The sequence below is a fragment of the Amblyomma mixtum genome, chromosome 7, assembly GCF_055824585.1.
Source record: "Amblyomma mixtum isolate Tamu chromosome 7, ASM5582458v1, whole genome shotgun sequence".
Classification (NCBI taxonomy): Eukaryota; Metazoa; Arthropoda; class Arachnida; order Ixodida; family Ixodidae; genus Amblyomma; species Amblyomma mixtum.
In genome coordinates this window covers 114,835,263-114,853,809 of record NC_143018.1, presented here as the reverse complement: position 1 = coordinate 114,853,809, position 18,547 = coordinate 114,835,263, and the positions used below count along the sequence as shown (strand labels likewise).

Below are 18,547 nucleotides of genomic sequence, written 5' to 3'. Positions count from 1 at the left end.
AGGCTCGGAATCCAACCAGACCCTTTAGCATTTGAAGCGGAGGCGCTACCACTCAGCCACGAAGGCACAGGGTTTCAGCGTGAGTAAAGGCGCATGTAGTGAATGCATGGGCTTCCTATATAAAATTAAAAATAAAAATAATAAAAGAAACAAAATAGAACGTAAAATAAAATAAAATATGAAAATAAAAAAGGAAAGAAACTGCGCGCCAGGAAAGGCTTTCGCCTTGCAGCATTTTAGAGAGCCAAAGTGCTCTCTGAATTTTAATACTACCGTCGCTCAGAGGATGGTAGACGTTGCAGGGCCACGTACTTTTCAATTCCGCCCAATCGCTGAACAAATGGACGTCTTCAGGAAGCCGTGCAGTTCGAGCATGCAATATAGTAACTAGCGGAAGAGATGATCAGGCTCTCCACAGTGGAAGCACAAACGCGGTTTGTCTGGGTCATGCCAGACGACCGCCATAAGGAGAGGTGGTCGATCATTCGGCAAGTACCGCGCACGCTGCACTGTAGGTAGCGGGACATTACGGCCGGGAACAAATGACGCAGACGCCGGGGCAGGGCATCGTGCTTGTGTAGATCTGGAGTAATCAACGGCGGAACTCACGCCATGATGTCAAAACGTCTTAACGATCCTCTTACGTGAAATTTTGGAGGCATACCGCATAAGGAGATTTCAAAATATACGCATCAGTGAGCCCTCTGTTACCGCGGCAGAGTGTAAACTTCATTTTTTAGTCCCCGCTTTGCATTGACAGGAGCATTTCTGCCACCACCATAACAACCGGCCCAGCAAAAGCTTGAGGCTCCAATCCTAGGCAATTAATGTTTGAAACTATCTTGCACATCATGCGCACATGATTTTCTTAGTTCCGATTGCAAGCAGAGTTGCGCGATCCCTCTTTTTACTATTTTTGAATGGGACGAAGTATACATTTGAAGTTCTATTTAAAGAACTCCTACCGTATACTGAGGAACTGCCATAGTCGTTCGGCGATTTTCCTTCGAGACAGAGAGCGCAAGACGCTGGAGAAAATGGCTGAAGCAGCAAACTTTGTAGAGGTCCAGAAGCAGAGAAACTTGTCTTCGTTCAAAGAGTCGTTCGAGGTAGGTATTCCCAAAAGAGAAGGATCTTCCATCAAATGAACAGTCAGGAATCCACCTGATTCGTAATCGACCAGGATATAAGGCTGCCGGTTGTCGCTGAAAGCCAAAACAGCTTTATTGCGTTTAGTGCCGGAAAACAGCTCATGAAGTTATTTCCTTCTCAAGAAAGCAAGAAAACCAGGAGCAGTCGTCCAGTTCTGTCCAGCCAGAGATCGCAGCGCCTGAAACGGTGCCCACAACAGAAGGTAGGCTTGAACCAGCTGGGGATAAGGTGGTGGTCGTACTTGTCCGAAAATAGCCTGCAGACGTACAACACATGCATGTTTTTGAGAGAGGCCTGCGAGGCCTACCCGTACGTGTTTTACGGGACAGAATGAGCAATACGGTGGTTGCGTCGAGGGCCCCAGTTCCTGACTCAGCTCTCATCAGCTCGAGATTTACGGTGTTCCTTGTTGATGGCAGTAGTCTAGAGGTTCCCGAGGCAGACGTCTAAATTGCTTCCCGTTATTTCACTGGCATGGCCCTGGTGAACCGCATGGCCCTGGTGATCAAATCCAGATATTGGAAGGAATCGTAGAGCGTTATTATGCTCTTATGCTCTGCCATAGTCAATGACGAAGTTGCCAGTGAAAATGGCGAGGGCCGAAAATTCTTGGCTCGCACTATTGTGCGATGCCATAATTGGAATTATACCAGAGGCGAGTGAGTGATCAAATCCAGATATTGGAAGGAATCGTAGAGCGTTATTATGCTCTTATGCTCTGCCATAGTCAATGACGAAGTTGCCAGTGAAAATGGCGAGGGCAGAAAATTCTTGGCTCGAAAGGAAGGCTCAGGATGACGTAGGGAAAATACTGCTTTAAGCGTCAGTCCCATGCGGTTCACCAAGGAGGTGCTAGAAAAAGAGCAAAGAGAGGATGAGTCATTAAAGGCTTTTTCGGTGAAAGGAGGAAAGCTGTTCCACAGGGAGCACGGCACTTCGCACTCGTACTCTATCCAAAAGGGTTTTCTGTACAGCCTCTTCCATCTCGCCCCTGGCAGAGAGGTTCGAAAGGTACTACTTCCAAAGTCTTGCAGATCGCAGGTGTTAAGGCTTCCCACGATAGCCTGCTGGCGTGGCATCATGGCATTAAGAAGACTGCGGGTGAAATTCTCGAAGAAATTTAATGGCTAGGAGTGCAAGGGGAGATTAAAGAGTATGTCAGGTCGCGACAAACCAGCCGAAATGTGTGCCAGAAAAGCAAACTAAGGAAAGCTGAGTTGGGACGCATGCCTTTTCTCGACAATGCATTTGATCAGGTCGCTGCTGATATTATAGGTCCGCTGTCGCCCGCATCAAAAAGGGAATAGTTATATTCTTACTCTCGTCGATTTGCGGGGTGGCTGCTGGGTGAGCTGCTATGAGCAGCAGTAGTGCGAGGCAATAAGTAAAGGATAAATATAGCACACTGTACTAATGGGTGGCATCAGTGCCAATGTCTAGAAGAAGCAGGCTTTAGACCAAGCAGAAAGCGACTATGTACGAGGGGCAAGCAATAGCAATCAGGAGTTGTTAGTATAGTTCGCAGTGGCAAATAGTTTACGGATCATGAATACCTTATTCCGCAAACAAGAAAACAGCAAATAGACGTGAAGATCGATGCCATTGGTGGAAATAAAAATCAGACTTCATACACTGCTCTCATTCTGGCATCGTGCAGGATTTGGTGGTCATTCGCAATGTTGCGTTGCTACTACTGGAGGATGCAAACTTCTCCAGTTAGAGTAGACATGAAAAAAAATGTAAGAAATTTGTGAAGAGGAAGCCTCTTTAGGAGTCAGCGGTCAGTGGGACAGTAGAAGGATTCATGATATTTTTGGAGAACAGACATTCCGCATTTTACTGACGACGACGACTTTAATATTTAAGAAATTAACAATAATATTGCACCTATCATTAAGCAATGCGCAGTACAAGTCGCCGGTGTGCAGGCTCGACAGGATTCCAGCAAGCTATCCCTTGCGACGAAAGATCTGAATAAGAAAAGTCAAAGTATGAAGGCGTCTAACTCCACAGACAGAATAAAGCTGGAGTACAATCAAAATTATCAATACTCTATAGGTATTGGTTCTCTCCATATTGAACTCTAAAGAAGTTCAATATGGAGAGAATCGAGCTTGCTTTAAGGAACGGAGTTAGTCTGAAAGTGATCAAGAGGAAAATGTATTCATTAAGAGACGAAGAGGCAAAATCATTAGCAGTGTGGATAAGCTAGCTAAAGTAGCCAGAGTTGTGAACAAATCTATACGGTAGCCTAATGTAATCATGAGGTTAATGACAGAGGCAGTAGCGAACAGCTCTGAACCATACCGCTAGCAATGAAATAAGTAAATAGAGCTCTAGGAGCACTGAACAGGGGGAATACAGCTGGTGAGGATCAGGTAATTGTAGATCCGCTGAATGATAAAGCGGTGATAAACCGGTGCTGGAAAACTGGCGACCCTGTATATGCAATGCCTATGGTCTCTAGCGTGCCAGTAGCTTAAAAAGACACTAATATCATCTTAATTAATTAGGAAAAGAGACAAGGACTTGAAAAATTACTGCTCGATCAGCTAAATCTCCGTTCCCTATAAGCTATTAAAAGTTGTCGCTAATAGAGTGAAAACAGCCTTCGAGTTCAATCCACCGAATGACCAAGCAGGCTTTCCTGAAAGATCATTCTCTCTTTCGTCTACTCCACTATAGAGCATTATAATAATTCCAATCAGGTGATATAAAAAAGCGCAGAACTTAACCACCCCTTATAGAAGACCGCAATGATTTCGAGAAATCATTTCACTCAGTAGAGGTAAGCTTAACGATCATGCACAAAATGCGGAATCAGTGTGTAGAAGAGCCTTATGCAAAAAAAAAAAAAATATGGAGAATATCGATAACGGCTGCAGGATATCAATAACGGCTGACTCATTCATGAAGTCAGCACTAAATTTCCGATAAGGAAGAGTGTCAGGCAGGGAGGCACAATCATGGCAATTCTATTGACCGCGTCTTTATAAGAGCTATTTAGAAGCTTCAACTGGGAAGACTTGGAGGTTACATTGAACGGAGACGATCTTAGTAATCTACAATTACCTGATGACATTGCCTTGCTAAAACACTGGAGAAATGAGCTGCAAAACATGATCCACGACATAGACAGGCAGACCAATAGTGCGGATCTAAAATTTAGTACGCACCTAAGCAAAGTAATATTCAACAGTCTAGGAGAAATAATGTGCTGAAAACTAAAATATTGTTGAATAGTCTCGCAAGGAAACAGCAGTTTTCAAATAGTAGCGAGTTGCTGGAAGTGGTCAAAGAATACATCCACTTAGCGCAAGTAGTGACCGCTGATCCGGATCATAAGGGGAGAATAACTACAAAAACAATAATGGAGTGGAGCGCATATCGCACGTGCTCTGAGATTATGAATGAGAGTTCATCCATATGCCTCTATAGAAAAATACCAAAACCAAAGCCAAAACAGTTCAACTTAAGATGAGGACAGCGCAGAGGGGTCTGCAAAGAAAAATGACAGGTACAATGTTAAAGGAAAAAGAAGGAAGAGTGGATCAGGAATCAAACGGGCGTAAATTATGTCCTAGTGGAAATCAAAAATATTAATGGGGAGTGTATGCAATCCGAAGGCAAGGTAACGGCTCGTTCTTAAGGACAACAGAGTGGATTGCAAAAGAAAAGATGCCTAGAAGGGGAAGGTACAAAGCCGGGCGGATGAGGTTAAAAAGTCTGCTGGAATAGGGTCGCAGCAGCTTGCATAGCACAGTGGTAATTGGAGATTTATGGAAGCGGCCTTTGTCCTGCAGTAGGCGTAGTCAGGGTGATGATGATGATAGTGATGACCACATCTGTCTAATAGATTTCAGGCCGGCGCATTCCTGACCGCAATCGGAGTGCGGTCTTTTGTGCACGCTGTTGAGAAGACTTCGTTAATTTATTTGCGCGAGCATGTAAGCAATACCGCAATTCTTTCGTCACCCACGCTACCTAAAACAGATTCTGCGGAAAATCAAATGTCTCTGGACGTCACTGTGCGACTGTCGCGGGCGCTTACGCCTGTGTATTTGTGCGGCCGCTTTCGACTAACATCTTCAGTCTTCAATGGCAGCTTTAATGCCTTTCCAGTGCATGAAAAAAAATAAGAATTTGTGTACCTCCTGTTTCTGTAGGCGAAAAGAACTATAATGAATAAATGTAATGATTCATATACTATTAGCACAATCCTACATTCGCATCTGCATCGTTTGTTCTTTGTTTCAAAATCTTTTCGGTGTTCGATGGCTATTTGAACACATGTTGCACAAAAGGTGGAGGGAGGAAGCGGCACTTGCTCTATAAAATCAGAACGCATAGCGTACTTCGTGTGCTGCTGGGCGTTGGTCTTACTTTAATAATTCTGTCTGCATGTGCCAGTTTGCTGGGTGTGACAGGCGCGATGGCGAACAATTTAAGACTCGTAACTGCTGGCGCTTTATGCCGGGGCAATTTGTGTAAACTTCAGTGGACCGTTGAGAGGCGACTGGCGCTTGCTTTCTGAGTGAACTCATATTTATCCCTGCAGCACTTTTGCAAAACTGGGATAGCGCGGTAATTCGCAGCAAAGCATTATGGGTGCCCATTTGGAATTACAGCTTGCTAGCAAATTATTCTATTTTGATTTACGCAAGTAATGCTCCCCACAGCTGTGTACCAATCGGTGCTTACGACAAAATGTTGCAGTAAACGTTTCAGTACAATAGGCGGTGGCCGAATGTCTACTCAGTTCTGTCAGCCATTTGTTCTTCACCCCCGTTGGGCGTGCCTCAGGGAATGGCGGCAGGTCCCAGCCGGTCCCGGAGGCCTTGTTACAGTGCGCTGTGCGGGCAAGCTGTGCGTGTGTGGCAACACAGTTTTTACCCAGCGCGGTAGCGGCCATAGCTACTCCCATATCGCATCTGTGCATAGTTCTCCTGTTTCTACATCCGCTCCGAATGTGGCATTCTTGTTTCGCAGTGAAGAAACGAACGCCAAGAGATAATGCTCGCGAGCGCCATAAACGATAGTACCCGGGACAATGCACACGCTAAACAAACGCCGTGCCCTCATAGAGGCACTTGTAATAATGCGACCACATTACTAAGATGTTGCATAGAATGAGAAGGTACTAGTAACTGTTATTTCGTTCCAAAAAAGCAGTAATACTGCATAGGAAATAGCGTAATTTCAATACAATGGCCTGCACCCGGTGCATCGTCCGCAGGAGCAAATTTCGGCTAAAAATAAAATTTTCTTGCTTAGATAATTCGCACCGGGTGTTTAGTCCCAGGGATGGATTTCGGCTGAATATAAGTTTTTTTAGATTGTGCGCAAGCACTATACAAAGGGTCAGTAAGCATTTTATCGTCAAAAAGAAATCTGCGCGTTTTATTAGACTGCGTTGAGTTCAAACCTCCATAAACTTCACTGTTACAGAATGCTCCTGACAAGGTTCTTCGTCTTTTCAGTGCTATCTGAACGGTTCCGGCTGCACCAGCCCTGGTGTTGCATCGGCACTTATGCGTCCACGTATTTATTATTTGTGCATATAAATGATGTTTTGCGTACGTGATCACAAATACAAACCCTTTAAAGCAGGTACTCTGCGCTACCGGGACAAAATTTGCCTGCATATCGATGTTGATTGCATACCAGAGCTGAATTCGCTATGTTATTCCGCACGGCAACATGTACCAAGCGCCCGCTCGGGGCTCGTTTTTGTTTCTTTGACAGCCCCCGGAAGGCCTGTCCGGCTGTGGCAAATGATCTGAAACAATGAAGTTATGCGTAGTCCGCACACCTAGATAGTCCTCATGACGTCAATTTTAAGCCTTTAAACATAGTCCGTAGGCTATTGCCGCGGCTGCAATAGTACGTGCGGATATTACGGTGCATGCGCTGTATCTTATTTGGTTCTCTACTCCGCGAGTTGCCGAAGATGTGGTCAATCGAAAGCAAGACTGCTCGAGTGCTATTACTTCTCGTGGCTTCCATTCCATCTCCGTATATGGCGGAGCTATGAAACTGCTTTGTTAAAGCAACGTCGAGTGGAACAGCCGTTGAACTGTTCCGGAACCCACTCTCATATCGCTTGCCGAAGGTTTCACGCCGACGTTAATTTTTTTTTTTCATTCAATATGTCTTTGGTGTAAAACATAGTTATAAAACAATGCTGTCAAAAAGAAAACAAAATGCCCATCAGTCCGGAATCATGTAACACTTGCAACACAAGAACAGTTGACCTCCTCTCAGAAGAATTTCGGGTGCAGTAACGTTATACTGACGCAAAACAGATTTCGCCGTCTTGGGGTGAGGTGCGCGCTCCCTTGTCGCCAAAGGCTTAAAAAAGTCTCTGAGGCACCTGGCTGCATAGCTTGGTTCTCAATCGTATAGTGTAGCTCGTACAAAAGCTCAATTCTGCAAGGTAAGAGTATGCCTTGCCCTCACCTTTCAAGAACCTTTGATGTTTAGGAAAGCCGTAAGAACTCAACAATACGCGTTAGGAACAAACCATGCCGCTTGGTTACTTTTGGTAAAGCTGGTATATTTTTGCCTAGGGGTGCAAAGTATACCATGTTGTGCACCTAGACGTATTGTAGGCAGGGCCTGAAAGCGTTGAGTGAGTCAAAACAAAGTTTTTGAGGATCCGTTTTTTTTTTTGCCTTGAAAGTGGAGAAGGTGCCTAGGAACCTTAAAAATGAGCTCCAAACGCATGTGAGCAGCGTTAATAATTTATCACGAAAAAATTTTACCGGCAGCTTCGGCGACGGTCGATGCCAGCTGTGAGTGCACATTTCCGTTACGGTTACTCACCAAACTGGGTTACCACCATGCTGACGCGGTCGTCGTAGCCGGCAAGCACTGGATGTTCCTGAGAATAACCGCTGAGTTCGATGACCTTGCAATACTTAACGCAAGTGCACATTGGCGTCGCTCTGCACGCGCGGAAATGCTGAACTGCCGTTCAGAAGACATTCAAAATTAAATATTAAACTCATTTCCACTGCGACTGAAAATTGCTAGAAGGCATCTTCAAACGTACATGAAACAAATCAAACAAAGTTTTTTGCGCTCAAAATTTTGTCTGCAACCATTTAAGTGATATATTGCTAATTGAGATATATGTGACAAAAATTTATTTACTAATTGGCATATATCTTACACTCCTGAACAGAGCCAAAGGTTAGGTGCGGAAAGTACACAATTTTGATCAAAGCAGGCTAGAAATCAAAACAATACTGGTTTTTACACATTTTGTGGTTGGTTTCAAGAAAGTAATGAAGTGCCCTAACTTCTTTATAGCGCAAATTATTCCCCTCCTATCCTGTAAGTTGGGTTGTGTCTTACAATTAATGTTCGGTCTGCGTTAGGCAAAACACATTTCCAGGAATGTTTTTTGGCCGACCTGCTTTTAAACCCAGCATAATAATGTTTCCTTAGAATTGGTGCTCAGATGAATGTGATATTTTCAGTCGAGAAGGGTATAAATTTTTTTTTAGCAGCGTGCGATGCAGAGGGGTTGAAGTCGCTTTTTATGTTGAAACTGGTCAGGGTTGCTAGTTGCTTTCACAATCATGTATAAGAAATTACGTATAAGATTCATGTATAAGAAAAGATGAATGTGAAATTCTGCCAATGAAACTACGCTGGAAAATTTTGTCGGTTGTATACAGATCCCAAAATGAAAACTTTCCTTTCTTCCTGAATTTTTGGAAATGTATTTAAATATGCTCACGAAAACAAATTTTGACTATTGTGCGAAGGTGGTTTGAACATCCAGGCTCCGTTGAGCAGGTTTCATAAATGTAATGAGGACCCCTAATCGTTTTACATTACCGTTATCATTAGCTTTAGATCTTTTTAATATGAACGGAGAAACTTAAGTATCTGATGCCGGATCAATAGCATGCCATATGAGTGGTCATTGCCCTGTTTTTATGTTCGATTACCCATTGGAACATGTTAAGACTTTCGGAGATCAAATGGGTACAGTGAAATGCGTGACTGATGCGGCAGTTTCTGCGCTCAGGCATGACGTCAGCGTATATAACTGCTCATTTGTCCAAAAAATACACAATGTAAATGGCGCATGTCAGAAATTCCTTGAGGTATTTTCTTTCCTTTCCTACCAATGTGAGAAAACTACTCTCCTAGCAACGTGAGAAAGTCACCAAGAAAAGCTCGTGAACCCCGATGAAACGCACATCACGTTATCATGATTGGAACCAAAAACGGATATTTTTGTTTTCCTTAGTTCTAGAAGCGAAGCTGCAATAAAAGCATTCAAGGCTTTTCAGAATAAGGTAAATTCCGACAGGCAGAGTGGCAACAAAATTTATCTTAAAAAGGCATTTTCAGACATCAATAAGAAGCACGCTCTGGCTGCCTGGCCTGGAAAATATTAAGAAATTTACTGAAAAGAAGAGACGTTGTACCCGTACACATAACACACAATACTCAATTAATATCTAGCCCAGAAGTCACAAATTATTTTAATACGACATAGCAAAGCCGGACAATCTTAATCTTTTGGTTTGGGTTATTGGGGTTTAACGTCCCGAAGCAACTCAGGCTTCGAGGGACGCCGTAGTGAAGGGCTCCGGAAATATCGACCACCTGGGGTTCTTTAACGTACACTGACATCGCACAGCACACGGGCCTCTAGAATTTCGCATCCATCAAAATTCGACCGCCGCGGCCGGGATCGAACCCCCGACTTTCGGGTCAGCAGCCGACTGCCGTAACCACTGAGCCACCGCGGCGGGGCAGTCTTACTCTTTTAGAAGCTAAAACCACTGTTTGAACTTGTAGAGAGTGTATTTCTTACCCCGATGGATGAAACATAAGTGCTTCGAACGTTCCTCTCACTAAAATACTGTAAAGCATTTGATATAGATAAGCTGCAAGTCAGGCCAATAAAATAAGTTACGTCATTCATTGCTCCAGCACTTACGTATATTTTCAAACTTGCCATCGATGTTGGGTAATTCCCAACTGCGATGAAGAGAGCTAAGGTGTTGGTTTCGTATAAATGAGGAGAAGTAAATGTGCCTGGAAATTATCGGCCTATATCTGTTCTGCCCGTTCTCGAAAGGCTTTGAAAAAACTGAAAATAAATAGTTTTTGCCCGACAGGACAAGGCCTATTTCTGGTGCGTCGTATGGTTTCAGAAAGGGAAGATCAACTGAATAAGCTCTCGTAGGCCTCAAACAGCACATTATCCAAATTGTTCAAAAAATTGGCTTATAACCCTTAAATTATACACAAATTTTAGCAAGGCTTCCTCTTCTCTAAATCACGCATTTTAACAGAAAAAACTATCATGAATTTGTGTTCAAGGTAATGTTCTTCAGTTATTGCAATGTTATCATGTATATAGGCCGTAGCGCGGGAGTATTACATATCACATGTCGCCCCACTGCGATGACTAAGCGGCGTACCGCAAGGAAGCCGGTTAATGCCTCTCTTGCTACGAGACCATTGACATCGTGACCATTGACCAAACGGTAAAATTCTTTATATACTCTGATCACTGCACCATTCTTCTATCAGGGTCTGATGCAAATAGTTTAGAAATCAAATGCAATAAAATGGTTGAAAAACTAGACCATTGTTCAATAGCACGCCAGCTGAAGATTATTCTCCAAAAAACTAAGGTTGTGTTTTTTTGAGCTCACAATTTTGTATTCACTATAGGGCACGCAATTAAACGTGCCGGACAGGAAACGGAAGTAGCTGAGCACTGCACCATTTTTGGCGTTGCATTTTCCTCAGAGCCGCCACGGTGGCTCAGTGGTTTTGGTGCTCAGCTCCTGATCCGAAAGGCGTTTTGATCCCGGCCGCGGCGGTCGCATTTGAGTGGAGGCGGAATGCCAGAGGCTCGTGTACTGGTGATGTCAGTGCACTATAAAGAACCCCAAGTGGTCGATGTTTCCGGAGCCTTCCACTACGGCGTCCCTCATTTACTGAGTTGTTTTGGGACGTTTAACCCATAAAACTAAACCATACTGACATTATACTCATATTTAAATTGAGATTTACGTTTTGAATAACATGGAAGAAACTTTCATTGGCAACTGGAGCAATATCGGGCATTCGCGCGTTTCTTGCATTGAAAATAAAACTTCGGATATATCACGTTTTGTTGGTTTTGTTGACAAATTATTGCAGTGACAAATTATTGCAGTATGGCTGATAACAACCAAACAAAATTTAAGCAAATTTCTAATTGTGCAGAGCAAGGCTATTCGACAGATATTTAGTCTAGACTACTTATCTTCTGCATTGCATTCGTTTCAGATCCATAATATTCTATGTGCAGACCACCAGTATGAACACAATGTTTATTGCTTATATCACCTCTCTTCCGCCAGCTTTCGGCTACTTATAGAAATAACTGGTCCATTGCAACGCCATGCTAGCGTTTTAAACACAGGAAACAAAGGAAAATGGTTAATTCCTTATTTCCGCTCCGATTGCAAGTTCAAGTCGTTGCGCCACAACCTGCCTTCCATCTTAAAAGAGTGCTCAGCCATAAACTGCCAAAAACGGATTCAAATGCTACAGCTTTTCTCCAGTTTGGCGCTCTCATATTCTTGCTGCACCCCGAACCTCCACCAGTGTCACGCAGCAGTTGTTCCTGCCTAGACGGCAGAGATACGCCAACATTGAAGGAACTGCTACAGCACAGAGAGTAGGCCGGAGTGGAACGTCAGTTTCTTCACCCAAGACACAAGCCTGGTGCACGAGCTGCGTGCCGAGCAGCCGCCTAGTGGCTGTTGTTGCAGAAGCGGCTTTACATTTTTCTGATGGTTGTCCCCGTTTCTCTGGATGAGATGCCGGTTCATTATTTCATGCAATTTGTGTCTATCGTATTATTTTGTTTTTGTTTGTTATTGTTGCCGCGTTTGTACTGTCTTGCGATGGTTGCCTGGGCTTCGTAAACTGCTTGATTTCCGCTTTCAGCCCAGGTTACCCTCCAGAATGGCTGGTAAATAAAGTTCATTGTCAGTGTCAATGTGCACAAAAAAAGAACCAAACCTAATGAGCTCAAGTTACAGGTTATGTCCACACGCAATAAGCGATATAAAGTGCAGGGCTACTGTGCGTAACTGAAAAAATAGTGAAAACGCAGAAAGGCTCATTCATATCAAAACAGGATGCAGGGGTTTACGGGCAACATAATGATGTTGCCCGTGAACAATACGCCTTTACTTGCTTCGTCGGTTTGTGTTTTCGTGTGTATGTGCCTTTTAGCGCGATTTGATCAGTATAATAATTATGTGGCGCAGAAATTTAGTCACTGACCGTTTATTGACCTTGCAATGAGGTAACTTCAGCTTCATACTTTTAAGGCGGAAGCCTTTAATGCCTCATCGTTGTAAGCTGGAGTTGCCGACAGAAATAGCACGCTTTTCAATTGGTCGAAACGGTCATGACGTCACAGTGCGCGAATTTCAAACGGGGCCAATGGTACTTTGGCTTGTAACCATGCAACCAATGAAAGGGATCGTATATAGTGATGCTCCAAATAAGTGGAACTGAGTTTAGTTAATTGCTTCATTACCCAATTAGTCTAATTAACGTTTCTAGTCGGGCCAGATAAATAAAACCGAGTAGTAAATTGGTCGAGTTCGGGAATCGAACCCCGGTCTTCGGAGTGCGAGACGGGCATGCTAACCACTCCGCCATGCCAGCTCGATGGTTTGGAATGAACCAAAGCGCGTCTAGTGAATATGGTGTCTTCGTTCACTCCCATCTTCCTCCCTTCCCGTTACGGCGATGTTCATGGGTCCACCGAGATATGCGAGACAGATACATTTTCTTTCCTAAATACCGATTTACCGACAAGTAAGGCGTAAAACCGAACGGGCGATGGAGTTCTATGTACTCCCTGGCAGCGTTGCGAGACGCTGTCGCGTTTCACTCATAGAGGCGAAGCACAACATCTTAACAACCCTTCAGTAATACAAGCAGAAACATCGCGCTTGAGGCTTTCGCCTCACCGCACTTTAGGTGAACAAAGTTAACCCCTGAATTTTTTATGATCAGGGTACGTCTGTGAATTCGACAGAAAACGCAGACGGGCGATGGCGTTCTCTGCACTCCCTGGCAGCGTTGCGAGACGCTGTCGCGTTTCACTCATAGAGGCGAAGCACAACATCTTAAGAACCCTTCAGTGACACAAGCAGAAACATCGCGCTTGACGCTTTCGCCTCATCGCACTTTAGGTGAACAAAGTTAACCCCTGAATTTTTTATGATCAGGGTACGTCTGTGAATTCGACAGAAAACGCAGGTATTGTCGCAGGTATGCAGGAAAACACAGGTATGAAGCTGAAATTCATATTCATTGAAGTGCATGGTTGGTGTGCTAGGTACTTTATTTTTATATACATGAATTTTAGCGAATTAAGATACCCGGTGAGGCCATTAGCGGTTGAACCTTCATACCGTGTCCCGGCTTCGTTAATTATTTACCTGGCAATAAATATTTTAAAATGCGATTCACACATTACCGGCTTCTTAACGTTGTCGTAATTCCCCTTGCTTTCCTAACACGCAGTTCTACGTGGACGATAAGAAACTGCTCAAAAATCATGCACGCGGCGTTAATCTCGACACGATGATCGTGGAAACAGAGCGGATGGTGGTCTACGAGGCACACTACGTTGAAAAGAATGAAGTTCGTGCCGCCATTTTCAGACTGGTAAGTGGGCGGCGTTCGTTCTCTATACTTCAACTGTCTCACCCACTAGGCTCACAATGGTGGCTCCCTAGCACCTTCGGCCTTACCACACAGCGCCACCGACGCTGTGCTGATGGCGTGCGAACGGCGGTTCTGGGTGCCCATTGGTGAAGGGGGGCGACCGGAAGAGAGACTAGCCCTTCGTTTTCGGCTAAACCCTGGTTTTAACACGCCAGCACTAAAGGGGCTCGCCACGCAGAAAATTCAGAGTCGGCGTTTTTGGCGTTGTGAGCGATAAATAGGTTTGCGGAGAATGGCTCAGCCAGCCATCCCCGCAGAAGCAACCTTGGTGGGCAAGTGACGTCACGTGAGCTTGTGGAGTTTTTACTACGTACCCACCGGATTGTGAGCAAACTAACCACTCTGGCAGACGGCAGTTAAATTAATGGTTGATCTCTGGAGGTTGTTCGGGAAGAGCAACTTGGGTCGCACTACACCCACCGGTTGCAGCACTCGCCATCGCAAGGCAGTGGCGAGGCCTTGAACCGCCGCACCATTTTACAAGGAGTGGTATGAGACCACCCAGGGTCTCATGATTATAAAGCTGAGAATGGCCGCTTCCGCATACAGGGGCACTAAACGGCAGCTCCATAGGTTTTAGAAATCAACTAGCTTAAGGAGGTGGAATGTGTGAGACTCGAAGGTAAAGCATGGGAAGTCCCTTTTGGCTAGCATTTTAAGTGGTGACGAAATCGCCAACAAAAATTGCGATGGTCGCCAAGCTTCTGCGAACCGCACAGCGCCAAATGAATGGCGCACGATGACGTCATCGAAAGTGCCGTATATTTCCAATGTGTAAACGATCCCTTAGACGGAAAAAAGGAAACGCCACCGAAGGCAGTGCCCGCCGAGCGCTGTTTTGCAGCATCAACTAGGCATGACAGGATGTGGTTCATGGCAGCGGTGATTTGAAAGCTTACCTTCAATGACGTCCCACCACGTTTCCCGGCACTACTGTGGAGCTATGAAAAGAAGACTAACGTTCTTCAGCATTGGAGCGTCTTAAATGATAGCGGAAAAGCAATTGGCGTGCTTTACCTATAGCCTGAGTAGATTCCGATCCTAAAATACCACGGAATGCTCAAAAAATGGTGCATTTGGCCTTTAACTGACTAATTATAGCGCGCGATATCCATTATGGCGGAGGTAAAGTGTCCCTTACAATTTTTATAGCGAAACTAATTTATGGCGAAACCAATACTACAGCTGGTCTAACCGCTCGTCGTGTAGACCGTAGACTCTCTGGCTTTCAAAAACGAATTGGGCAACATGGTTGGCACATTCGCTACGGCTGGCTGTGATAGAAACTGCCTCCGGCCAGTGCAGTGGTGCATCATTTAACCGCTGCGCCACTGGGATGGTAGTGGTATGAGGACTCGCCGCATCTATGAGTGTTAAGTGGAGAATGAGCAATTCTGCATTTATGGAAATTAACCCACTACAGCTGTCGCGTCATACCCATGAGGCGAAGCTGAAGTGTCCCCTCCAATTGAAGAGTGAACACCTACTTTCGCACATCTGCTCGGTGTAACTACGTTAAATCCCGTACCAATTTTTACCCTATTCTAGCCCCGGGCTAGAACAGCCCTTTACAGGAGACACAGCAGGCCAAGCATAGGTAAGATGCGCTTTTATATGAAAGGTACTGGTTAACGCACGTTTTCCTGAACAAAGAACAATACATTGGACGAAAATTAGCGGTTATACGGTGCATATCCCACAGGAGTAATGTCTTTCAAAAGTAACCTGAAACCTCTTTCAACGCTTGTTATTAATGACGCCGCTTAATTCGAGAATATATTCGAAAAGTGTCTTCTAGAAACCCGAACACGGGTTCTGAGCAGGCATTTACAGGGCACCTTGAATCCAGCGCTGTCCGCGCTAACGACGTCTTGCTTAACGCCTCTTGCAGGTTTAAAATAGCATCTGTAGTGTTTAATGAGTGTTTTCAAACTTTAGGCACTTAAAGGCTAAGGCGTTTTTGTGCAAGGAATCCTCCAGCAGTTTAACGGATTTACACAGCGCAGGACATTGTCTAGGTGATGGTTCCACGCTTTTCCAATCTATAATTTCATGTAAAAAAAAATCATTTTTAAACCAATCTGAAATACATTAAAATTCATACAAAACATAAGAAAAGAGTTTTTATCTGCAACAGCGACGCACTTTGATGTGCGTTTGATGTGTTCACACATAGAAATTACACGGGATAGTATGACTCCTTTTTCAAGTCTTAGCATGCCAGTTTCTTTAAGGTGAGTTCGCGAGTAAATCAGTATATATTTTTTAACGCGTATATAATCGCCATTGTTTGTATATCTTTTGTTTTTTTTTTATTTTTGTTTAGTTGCCGGGAACCGCATGATGTTTGCAAATTCTATTCGTGACGTCATGAAGGCACATAATATGGCATTTTGGTTTCGGGCAGTAATACATAAAGTCTTAATTCTGAGGAAACATGACTTTCGCGTAGCGGCTGCTCTGATATCATTTACTTCATCATCATCATCAGCCTGATTACGCTCACTGCAGGGCAGAGGCCTCTCTACATCTCTTCAGTTAGCCCCGTTCCGTGCAGATGCGGACACCCTATCCGCAGAATTTAATCCGTCCACCCGACTTTCCGCCGCCGCCTCCTGCGCTTGTCTTCTCTTGGAGTCTGTTGTGTTGCCCTTAAGTACCATCGGTTATCTTGCCTCTGCATTATATGCCCTGCCCACGCCCATTTCTTCCCCTTGATTTCTACCACGATGTCATTATGCCGTGTTTGTTCCCTCACTCATTCCATCCCCATTTAAGTCCTATCTCAGGTTAAGCGTTAGAATAAAGGAAAGTTATTTATGTTCACTTACTGGGTATAGTAAAATATTGCTTATGCTGTAAACAAAGTTTAGGCGCTGTTTATTCTACACACTTTGGAATACACTTCCATAAAAGTGTATTTGTTAGCATAGAGTGACATTTACCACTGTCTATACAACTTTTGAACAGTTTCCGGTGCGCTATATATGGCGGCATGATCTTCCAGGAATTAAGGTACTTTAGAGACTGAATTCTAGTTGCGCGATTTCTTCTTTCAAATGATGCGTTAGACACTAGAATCCATAGATTACCGCGTAGTATTTGCATAGGACCCCTAAATGATATGCTGTTACGACTAGGGGGTGTATTAAGACCACGACGGAAGACCGAGAACCAGCTGGGTGCGCTTTCCGAGCACAAGCCACACACACTCACACCTCGTCCTCCTCATCTTCTGCGCAGTCAGCGATGCCGACCAAATAGAATAGGCATCGCCTCGTCATGGGCGTCACACTTCCCCCTACGCAGCCGAAGCCCGCTGGGCGAGTTCAAAAGCACCGCGTGAACGGTAGGGCTTCAGGCGGGCAACATGAGTCACTTCAGTTCGTGCAGAACGACGTCCGCTTGCAGTGAGACCGGCTATGCGGTAATTGAGGTCGCTAATTTTCTCAATAATGACATATGGTCCATCGTAGTGGCACAGCAGCTTCTGGGACAATCGGCGCTTCCGGACAGGCCGCCACAACCAGACTAAATCACCAGGGGTGTAAGTGACGTGACGGTGGTGGGCACCATAGCGCGCTTTGGACCGATCTAGGGAGGCGAGAATACGAAGGCGGGCAAGGCGCCCGGCCTCTTCGGCGAGACAAAGTGTATCGGCGATGAAGGGCTCTTCATGAGGCTCAGCAGAAAATGGTAGTATGGTGCCCAGGGTGTAGCGTGGGGGGCGAGCATATAGTAAAAAGAAGTGGCCAGTAGACTCATGGAGCGCGGTGTTAAAAGCGTAGGTGATGAACGGCAGCACGGTGTCCCAGTTCAGTGTCTCGTCATGGGCGTCACAATATAATTGAGTTTCTTCTCTCGTGCTGTGTCGCTTTCAGTTTCATCGTCCGAACGATAGCTGCAACGTATAGTGGACAGTTTGGTCACGTGAGGCACACAAACCGGCAATATAAACGCTGATGCGTAGTTTCAATTCACAACCGCTAAAGCGGCCTGATTCAAAAGTTTGAAATAAACAAAGGACGTATCAGCAGTTATATTGTCTTTTTTTCGCTCCTAGCATGACCTAAGTGTCAACGACCCGTCCCAGCCATCTTTTACCTGATGCAACCAATAATGAAACACACTTAAGAAATTCAATTAAAAATTATTTAGTGGTCATAGACGAATACGCCACAATCATCGATATGTTTTAATGTCTAACGCTGCATTTTACAGCAGAAAGCACGCAAGAAAAATTTGTGGTCTGTAGTCTGTTAAGTTCGCGATAAATATATGCAGTCATCCGCTGAATGCCTGAGATTTGCATGCATATTGGTCGGAAGATAATTTAAAGCGATGAAAAGAAACATTGGCTCTAATACCCGAGATTTGGGGACTCCTGCGGTCACAGGTTCTGTTGGTAAGTTTTTGTTATTTACTTGCACGGACTGATAGCACTTTATTAGGCAGCCATGAATTCAGTAGAGCAGAATGTTGGGCCAGTTGCTGTAGCGACATATTCAAGAAAACTTTGCGCAGAAAACTTTGCGCTCGTGTGTGTGTACGTGTTTCTCCCTTCCGTCTTGTGTTATTCAGCGCAAAGTTTTCTTGACCATGAATTCAATCTAGA

General features: G+C 44.6%; 1 protein-coding gene across 1 annotated transcript in view; it reads left to right on the top strand.

Annotated features, from left to right (window-relative positions):
- Positions 1 to 18,547, top strand: part of LOC149337265 (uncharacterized) — a 95,246-nt gene that overhangs the window by 61,669 nt on the left and 15,030 nt on the right. Inside the window, exon 4 of the mRNA XM_089554850.1 lies at positions 13,729 to 13,872. Within this exon, the coding sequence (XP_089410976.1) occupies positions 13,729 to 13,872 (144 nt within the window). The remainder of the gene's footprint in view (positions 1 to 13,728; positions 13,873 to 18,547) is intronic.